The 10,093-nt window shown below is 36.9% G+C and overlaps 1 protein-coding gene across 1 annotated transcript; it reads right to left on the bottom strand.

The window, feature by feature from the left end:
• Positions 1 to 2,158: 2,158 nt before the first annotated feature.
• LOC108677309 lies at positions 2,159 to 6,795 on the bottom strand. The gene is made up of 5 exons (XM_018165522.2): positions 6,751 to 6,795; positions 6,565 to 6,695; positions 5,848 to 5,996; positions 4,883 to 5,021; positions 2,159 to 3,592 (listed from the first exon to the last, which is right to left on the bottom strand). The coding sequence occupies exons 1-5, from the start codon at positions 6,793 to 6,795 to the stop codon at positions 3,430 to 3,432; spliced, it is 627 nt and encodes a 208-aa protein (XP_018021011.1). The 3' UTR covers positions 2,159 to 3,429.
• Positions 6,796 to 10,093: the final 3,298 nt, after the last annotated feature.

The following is a 10,093-nucleotide window of genomic DNA, read 5'->3' as shown; positions in this document are numbered from 1 at the left end:
ATTATATGTGTATAAATTTATTCAAACCTTCGGCAAGATATTAATTCTTGAAGTAGATACCTAAACTCGCAAATTTCATCCGACTCGTCGATTTGACACGGTGGCAGAAAATTTTTTCGCGATTTTTATATATCTATTTCAGTCGATAATCCATCTGACATGCATTCGACTAAAAATTTCTATTTGAGTTCCAGGGAGGATAAAACAGAGCCGTATGCTTCACTTGTATTTTAAGGCATTGAGAATTTTTTTACCCTAGATTTACAAATACATCCTTTGCGATTAAATATATTATGACTATTATATCATTATTTTTTATAATGGTTATTATTATTATTATATTTGCATCTGAATTTTGAAAACCACACTTTTCTGAGGCAGGAAGGTTTCTGGCCCACAATCCTGACAGTACAATGGTGACGTAAAGCTAACTCACATGTGCTTGACTTACTAAGTTAATTTTGTTTCAATGTTATGATTAATTAAAACCTTGAATTACTGCTTTTCCATAATGAAGATAAAACCTAGATGCTTCATGGATGCACCTATTTGTCATGAATAATTTGAATGAATTTATTCCTTTTTGTAGACTTCCATTGACCATAGAACAGCATTATCATCTCAATATTATTTCCAACACAAAATGTCAATCATTTGTTTGTTTTTTACGAGAAGACCACAATGTCCCAAAACTACTTTAAAATGTTTTAGGATTCATTAATTTTTTCGCGAACGAATGAGTTGTTAAATTATTTAGGAACAATGATGCTGATTGTGAAAGATCATGAAAAATCACGGAAATTTTGAAATCACATTCTTGCCAGATGTTCTTCTCTATGAATGCCCTAGGCTGTTTAATGAATATTGGATGGAAATTATCTATAAGATTTAACTACCAATAAATTATTATGAAATGAATACTATAATATTATCATCAATATGAAGTTATTACCAGACGCTTCGTGAGAATGTTAACAATAATATAACAGTGACACTAAATTCTGTAAAAATAATAACCGTGAAATAATAAATCCTGTTTCGATTGTAAAATAATAAAAAAATTATTAACAGATGATCATTAATGAAGCTGTTGGAACTTGTAATAGCATTTATGCAAACAAAATTTTGAGTTTATTGCCGATATCATGGCTTCCCATATTGGCTATTCAATGGCCTATATATACGATGTACATGTTTGAATTCAAACAAAGTGTGTTCACCACACGAGATTGTTTTCATATTGGGTTGCTTCCCAGCCCGATGCACTCTATGATTAAATGTATTCATAAATCATATATATAGCTTCAACACATGCCTGATCGTTTATAATCATAAATGTAACTCCAGCATACGGATGTCTGATTCGTTAGCCGCACAGATGTTTGCAATTGAAATCACTCCTGCACAATATATGTACCTCGTGCCACAATGAAAACCCTCATCAATCACACATGTTTCCTGTATAATTCCTAGTTTCTCAAGTCATTAAAATATCACTTCAAGTTTCAACTTCAAATGCAGCTCTAGAAAATTAATTGCAATAAAAATCATTGAAAATTTTTCGTTTTGAGATATCCAAAATCGTATATTGTCACCGGCCTCTCTATTATTTGATATCAACAGTTAGGAAGTGTTGGAAAGCACACATATTGTGCATTGCACCAATACTTAATTCGTTCTATTATTATTTCAGTTTTGAAGATAGAGAAATATTAATGAATTAGGCCGCAATAATAAAGATAGTTTCAGACACTTCTGGAGTTGCTGCGATTCTGGACAAAGTTAGTAGAATTATTCTATAATGATATCATTTATTCCTGACCTAAAGTTATTAGAATTACTCTATAAGAATATTATTTATTCTTGACCGAAAGTTATTAGAATGATTCAATAATAATATTATTTATTCTTGACTTGAAGTTATTAGAATATTCTTTTAGTTTGTATTTCAGTAATATCAAAGTTATTTATCAATGGTCTCAATGCGCGCAACGTCGACCACAGCACCTAACAACGCACACGTCGCTATATGTGGTATTATTTTCATATAATCAATATTGTACACCATTTAGGAAGGGCAATCTAAAAAAGTAATTCCTAAGCTCTCATTTCATTATAAAGTAAAATAATAAGGAAAAGAGTACCCAATGCAATTTCGGCGACATGAAAGTTTTTTAGTGACATGAATTAAGCGATTTATAAAATAATGAAATGAATATTTTTAAATACAGGAAAAGTAGATCATCCGCGATATTTGATCCATGAATTAGTAAATGAGAAATGTATTGCGATTCCAAAGAAAAATGCAACATTAAAGACATCACCAAACATAACTAATATGAAAAAAATTAGATGCAATTCAAGTTTCATCAATGCGGCCATTTACGCGGAAGATAGACTACGCAATCAAACGTATAATATTATCAAAAAGCTTTTATTGGGCACTGAGTGTGGACATATTTGTAAAACACACAAATTAGGATGCAATGTATATAAACTGCATTTGTTTTATATTATTCTAATAGTAAAAATTGCAGGATTTCTTCAGATTTCTCTACTATCGTAAATTTCGATTGTTTCATCAAATGAAATTCGCAGGTTAGAATGCAATGAATTTGATCAACGTATGAGACTTGTCTTGATCAGTCTTGTTTCATGTTGAATTAAAATACTGGTATGTAATCATAATTGTTTTCTATTTTATGATAACGTTTTCTTCAAATAGCTTCGTGAATTTTCTGTGAGGAAGATGTCATAGAAAACGGAATAAAAGCCTACCCGACTCTGTTGCTCGTGTCTGAAGTTGATTAACAGACATGTTCACATATGGCGTACTTCGATATCTTGAGGTACAGCCAAATTCTTTAACTCATGGACCTTTACTTTAGTACTAGTACTACCTCCAAAAAGGTACTTCTAGCACTGCACAACTATAATTAATGAAAAAATACTTCTAAAATACGCACATCCATCGTATCCATAAGTATAACTGGAAAGAATTTTTTTTAACCATCGAACAAATGTTCAATACTTGGAAGGGTACACGTGACCTAGAGAACGAAGTTAATAAATGCATTTTAAAAGACCGCAAATGTGTTACACTTTCTCAGATTTTGCGTCAAAGGGACTCCGATTACCAAGCGTTTTATAAATTCAGTATTTTTTATAGATTCATCTACATTCTACAGGCTCAAAACAATAGCTTTAATAACATATTTATTAATTAAAGGAACATTTTCAAAGCTCACGAGGATGCTTGCCTTCTTTTCCTTTTAGCCTTGCCAAACTAAGTCAGGATGACTCACACAAGAACGAAAAGTGCATCACTATTTGGGCCGGCCCACTCATTTCTTTAGGTGTGTAATAAGTTCATTCTTGATAAATAAATACAAGGATTTTGTTAACTAATTTGACGATAAATGTAACATTTCAGAGGTCGCGTAGGTGCTTGCCTTCTTCTCCGTACTTGGCGCAGGTGAACTCAGCCAGCACCAGCGCCGTCTTGTTGCGTATCATGTCTACCAGCGGTCCCTGACATGGCTCCGAAGTCTTGAAGAACTCGAGCACGCACTTCTGGGTACCGACCAGCTGTCTGTGCAGCAGTGAGAGACGAATGTGATGATGTTAATGTGATGATGAATGATTATGATGATAGTGAATATTCAAAATGGCATTGCATAGCAAGAATAGTTCCAGGCTCCTAGGTGAACACCAGCTGCCTGCGCAACAGTGAGAGACGAATGTGATGATCAATGATTATAGTGATGGTGAATATTCAAAATGACATTGCATGGCAAGAATACTTCCAGGGTCCTAGGTGAACACCAGCTGTCTGCGTGCGAGTGGGAGGTGAGGGTGATGTTGATGCTAAGGTGAACATTCAAAATATCATTGCAGGTTATAAATACTTGCACGTTTCAAGGTGACAATCAGCAGCCTGCTATCGAGTGAGAGGTAATGATTATGATGATGAACAATGATGGTGAAGTTCAAAATATCATTGCAGGACAAAAATACTTCCACGTTCCGAGGTGACCACCATCTACCTGCTTGTGAGTTAGAGTTGGGTGTAATAATGATAACCATTCTTATTGGTCTTGTGAGTCACAAAAAAAAAAAAAAGAAACCATTTCACCCCCAGAGCTTTCGCATTTCCACATTGCGATTTTATTAAAAATTACTCGACGCCCAGCTGGTACTGGAAAAACTCGGTAACTATGCATACTATATCTTATAATAACAGTAATTATTTCACACCAGAAAGTAATTGTACCGAGTTAGCAAGTGAATTAAATTGACAGAGCGACACAGTTAATGTGGCTTACTCCTCTTGACACCACCATGCTGGAACAACGTCAAATTAGACAGACCAAATACTAAAATTTAAGGGTCCGAAATAATCCTTTTAATGTTACAGTCTCCCAATTACCCAGCTACTATTTAAATAATACACTGGCAAGACCATAAAGATGCAAACACCTAATTAAACTATAATGTCAAAGCACCTTATTTGAGCCGGTAGAAACATCTCATTAACTCGACATTACATCTTAATTATATTTTTTTCAATATCCCACTCACCATAACAACGTCTTTCTTATCATTGATACATCCAAATGATTAGTACAACATAGTACTCACTAGTATATAGTAATATCCGCCATTTTAATATCCTATTCATCACTACATTTTTCTAACTTATAAAACATCCTATTCACTAGCATACATCTCTTCATATTCCTAATTACATCATCATATTCCTCATTACAACATCCCTTTCATTACTGTAACCTCTTACTCACTATTACAACATACTATTCACTAGTACAACTTACTATTCACCAGTACAACATATTACTCACTCGTGCAATATTACACTCACTGGCACAGTTTCTCCCTCCTGGACAGCCTCCTCAGGACGCTGGTGATGTCGTTGTAGTCCAGACCCGCCTTGCCCCAGCACTCGGTGATCATGCGCAGGATCTGGCGCGCGCAGGTGACAGACGTGGTCCTCAGCACCTCTGTGGTTGACATCACGTTATGGTTAGGTTTGTGTTTGGTTAGGACAGACGTGGTCCTCAGCACCTCTGTGGTTGACATCACGTTATGGTTAGGTTTGGTTAGGACAGACGTGGTCCTCAGCACCTCTATGGTTGACATTACGTTATGGTTAGGTATACCTAGGTTAGAACAGACGTGGCTCTTAGCACCTCTGTTCACATTACATAATATTTAGGTTAGGATATAAGTGGTGCTCAGCCGCTCATGGGTAAAATCAATATGTTCTCATAAAGAAATTGAGGTAAGACGTAGAAGGGCTTTGATGGAAGCTTTGAACACCAAATGAAATTGAAATACTAATTACATGTAGAAATGGTGTCAATAAGATGCATAACTACGCGAAACTACAAAAATGGATTTCAAAAATCAATCATTCGTCAACTTATCATGTGAATATATTTGAGCCTTATATATTAAATACACAGCCAAGAGAAATGTCATAAATTATAAGGCTTTAATTAAAAATTGAATGAAGGGTTGACGAAATCTTTGCAAAACAAATAATGAAAATTATACGGACATAGCCCGACCGTTGCTACTGCATGGAGGCATTCTTTAAACAAAAAAATGTCCCTGTATTAATTTGCCGACATGATCAGAGGTGTAAATTGACCTTGATTTATTACGATCATTTGAAAACTCTGCAATATTATTTACCTCGCAATATGTTGCACAGTTAGGAACTCAAACATTCTGCGAAAATCATAATACACTCTTTACAATCATTAAGTTCGCAGCACCCACATTGCAGTAACCGAAAATGCCAATATACAATAATGAACTAACCCATGAGTTCCGAGGCGTCGTTGGCGCAGTAGTGTTTGATGAGAAGGCTGTGCATGAGGTTCATGACCTCCAGGGTGCCGGGATGGTCGGGGCACTCCTGCAGACTCAGGCAAAGCTTCTCCTTGCACATCGTTGCGAGAGGTAGAACTCTGCAGGAGATAAAAGCGCTTACTGTACGATCTGAGGAAGAAATTTGGGTAGTTGAGCGTTTACTGTACCATCTGAGGGGGCCCTTTTGGGAGATGAAGAGCGTTTATTCTACCATCTGAGGGGGACCTCTTGAGGGATGATGAGGGTTTACTTTATCATCTGAGGGGGCCCTCTTGGGAGATGAAGAGAGTTTATTCTACCATCTGAGGGGGACCTCTTGGGGGATGATGAGCGTTTACTTTACCATCTGAGGGGGCCCTCTTATGAGATGAAGAGCGTTTTCTCTATCATCTGAGATAGAACCCATAGGGAATGGGTTGCGTTTACATCGCCATCTGGGTTGGAAGACCAAGGCGGGTGTACGAGCGTTTACTGTTTACCCTACTATTATTTATAGTTATTGTAATGGTGTCAGGGTAACGCTATCCTATTAAGCTACGTTACTACATTCAGAACGCATGAGACGTTTATTGAGGTCATGAGCATTATTTAATGATTCCATCTTGTCTTCATAAAAAACACAACTAGAACAGAAAAAACTACTTCGTCAAAGTTTGTTAAGATCACCCGCAGCACGTGGTGGTGATGATGAGGTTCCTGACGGTGATGTTGGGCTCGATGTCCACGAAGTGCTCCACGATGGCCGGCAGCTCGTCCTTGCTGTCCCGCAGGCACCGCGCCAGCTCCGAGAAATACGCCTGAAATGCACGTATGTTGTTCATCTCAGCTGTTGATACTAACATCAATTCTGACACTGGTGTTGACAGTGATATTAATGTTGATAGTGACAACATTCATTATAGCGACACTAGTGTTGACAGTGATACTGTTGTTGATAATGACTCCATTGTTGATAATGACATCATTGTGATAGTGACATCATTGTGATAATGACATCTTTGTTGAAAATGACATCATTGTGATAGTGACATAGTTGTGATAGTGACATCGTTGTTGGAAATGACACCATTGTTGATAATGACATCGTTGTTGAAAATGACATCATTATGATAGTGACATCATTGTGATAGTGACATCGTTGTGATTGTGACATCGTTGTGATAGTGACATCGTTGTTGGTAATGACACCATTGTTGATAATGACATCATAGCTGATGAAATCATTGTTCACACTAACACTATTGATTCTGAAACAAACGATTAGAGTGAAATGCAATTGAAAATGAACAGTAATTTTAAAATTAATAATGAATGGTTTAGCTATCGCTCTTCGAAATTGCTAGTGCACTGCAGTTAAAATTAGCGTTTCTGAATCTTTCAACGCTGGCATGAATTAGCTGTTCCCTCCCATATAAGTCAGGCTTTCTTTATATCTGTCTGCCTACATTTCAGTTTGTTTATGACTTCACAAAACCACTAGTGAAAAGAGTAAAATGCATAGATATTTCACAATATTTCATATATATCGTACCAAAAGGGTTTCTAATATTGAAATATTTTTCTAAACTAAAGGAATGAATACAATTACTGACGCTAAACTAAACTAACTAAACTTCCCAATTTTTCAAAATTCAAAGACGAACAAAGAGAAATAAACTTCGTCTTGGTGCACCGCTGGCTTAAGCTGCAGCCCACTAGACAAATGACGTTAAAACGGCGTTTGAATAAACGTTGATTCGACAAGACAACATTTGATTAAAAAATAACGTTTAATTCAACAGTGATTCAACGGAACAAGGTTTAATTCAACGTTAATTCAACAAAACAACGTTTAATTTTAAGTAGAATCAATATCAAATGTCTTGGGAACGAAATAACGTTTAATTCAACATTGATTCAACGCAACAAGTTTTAATTCAACATTGACTCAACAAAACAACGTTTAATTCAACGTAGAACCAATGTCAGATGTCTTGGGCTCATGGACTCACGATGCTCCCGCAAGACCGGACGATGGTCTTCTCGAAGCCGGAGAGCCCGCGGCGCCTGAGCATCGCGTCCACAAGCTCCGCGCTCACTTGCATCACGTACTCATGGTCGTCGTGGTCTGAGCACCGACGATTTGGTGTATCAATTAAGCAACGTTTAATTAACGTTTATTAAGCTAATTAACGTTTAATTAACGTTTATTCAGCTAAACAACGTTTTATTAATGTTGATTCAACATAAGATGTCTCAACCATGCCTCATATCAACCATACTTCCGCGCTCACTTCCATTACATACTCGTGGTCGTCGTGGTCTGGGCACGGACAATTTGGTGTAAACAACAGGGCACGTAAAACGGGAGTAGCAAAACCGTATTTTTTATTGTTTCATTGAAACAATGAAACCGCCCGACAGGGGGTTAGAGCGGGAGTTAACCGGGAGAGTTAACTGCCTGTTGTTGAAACCCGGTTTACTCTCCATACTTGGAGAGTTAACCGGGAGAGTTTAGAGCGGGAGAGCTAACCGCCTCTGTAATAAATTTCGGGAGGGCTGAATTTGGTGCAAACAACGGGGCACGAATGTTTCGTTAGAAGGTAATTTTTACGCTTTCTGTATGCTTCAGAGCATCGATTGTATCTATGACTCATTAGTCGGAAAAAGATTCAGCTTGATGAGAAAAATTGATATCAACAAGGTTTGGTCGTCGAGGTCTGTGCTCAGACGATTTGGTACAAGCAAGAACAGGAAGATTTTGTTAGTTAGGAATTTTTAATTTCTTGAATTCTTCGCAGCATCGATGGCATAGGCGGAAAATTATTGAAAAAAAAGACTTGGCTTGATGCCAAAACAATCTACTAAATACGAGAATTTGTTGTCTATGTCTAGGCAGATACAAAAGTAGTGCACGAAACGGGAATTAGATTTGTTTTGTCGCGAATAGAAATTATCGTGCATTAATTTTCCTGGGCGCGTCAGGGTATCAATGGCGTCCATGCTGTATCAATCGAAAAAGAAAGAGCTCAATTATGAAAAGAATCGAGTAAAAATCTGATCGTGTGCTATCTTGTGCAAATTTTGACAGACATTGAAAGGACTGCAAACCTGATGTTGAATACCTACAGTTCTGGATGTCTTTCTATGCAAAAATTTTATAACAAGAAATTCATTCCCTGGACATTTAAATGCCTACCAAAACAAAAAAAAATATGGCCAAGTCAAAATATCTCGAGTCATCGCTACATGAATGCAAACGTAAAAAATATATTCTAAAATATATGTGACGTAATGGTAGAGCTCAAGCCTGCGAGGCAATTGAGGAAGGCTCATTTGTCACCCTGGCGTAATCTTCTAATAACCTACCTCATAATTGAATTGAAAAATATTTTCCAACCAAATTCAACTAAATGTGCGTCCCTACTTATAGACTCGGTTTGAGAGCAATTGCTTTTACTGTCTGCTTTAAACAAATCTGGTCTGTAGTCAAGTTTACAGAACTTCATGAAACGAGTAGTGGTCATTAAAATAACCTCATAACAAATCTTCGATGCCGACACTACGATATAAGAAAACCAACTGTAATTATTGATAAATTATACCAAATAACTTACGTGAATGGTTCGCCGAATGTCTTGCAAGCCAATCTTCCGAATCTTCATGGCTAGTCACCATCGGCACACACAACACAAACAAAACGAAATACACTTCAAATAAAGCCATTATCCTCGGTGTTTCTATTCACCAATGAAAAATACAAATTACGACGCGACGCAATACGTAAAATCAACGGACATCTTTCAGCAGACGGATCTGAATAAATTATATCTGGATAAGGATCCAAGGATCCATTGAAGAGAAAAAATTACAAGCGTACCAGTGAATAAATTAACTTTCATCTCTAAATACGACAAAATATGAGCATACAGAGGAAAAACTCAATCTAGAAGATAATAATTTCAGCATTTGAAATAAATTTTGTCTATTCTGATATAAGAAGGTCCTGCTATCAACTGGCTAGGTTAGAGGTGAGTTGGGTTGCACCGAGACAAGATGGGTTGCACAGAGACAAGATGGTTTGCACCGAGACAAGATGGGTTGCACCGAGACAAGATGGTTTGCACCGAGACAAGATGGGTTGCACCGAGACAAGATGGGTTGCACCGAGACAAGATGGGTTGCACCGAGACAAGATGGGTTGCACCGAGACAAG

This window comes from Hyalella azteca, unplaced genomic scaffold (genome assembly GCF_000764305.2).
Source record: "Hyalella azteca isolate HAZT.00-mixed unplaced genomic scaffold, Hazt_2.0.2 contig3389, whole genome shotgun sequence".
Taxonomy (NCBI): domain Eukaryota; kingdom Metazoa; phylum Arthropoda; class Malacostraca; order Amphipoda; family Hyalellidae; genus Hyalella; species Hyalella azteca.
Note: the sequence above shows the minus strand (reverse complement) of the source record. Positions and strands in the feature narration are given on the sequence as shown.

Excerpts from the sequence above, each read along its gene's own strand:
- LOC108677309 (XM_018165522.2), bottom strand. The coding sequence starts at position 6,795 with ATGAATGTTGTCACTATCAACATTAATATCACTGTCAACACCAGT. Across the intron at positions 5,022-5,847 it reads CGACGCCTCGGAACTCATGG|AGGTGCTGAGGACCACGTCT; the intron begins GTTAGTTCATTA and ends TGTCAACCACAG. Across the intron at positions 3,593-4,882 it reads AGGAGGGAGAAACTGTGCCA|ACAGCTGGTCGGTACCCAGA; the intron begins GTGAGTGTAATA and ends ACTGCTGCACAG.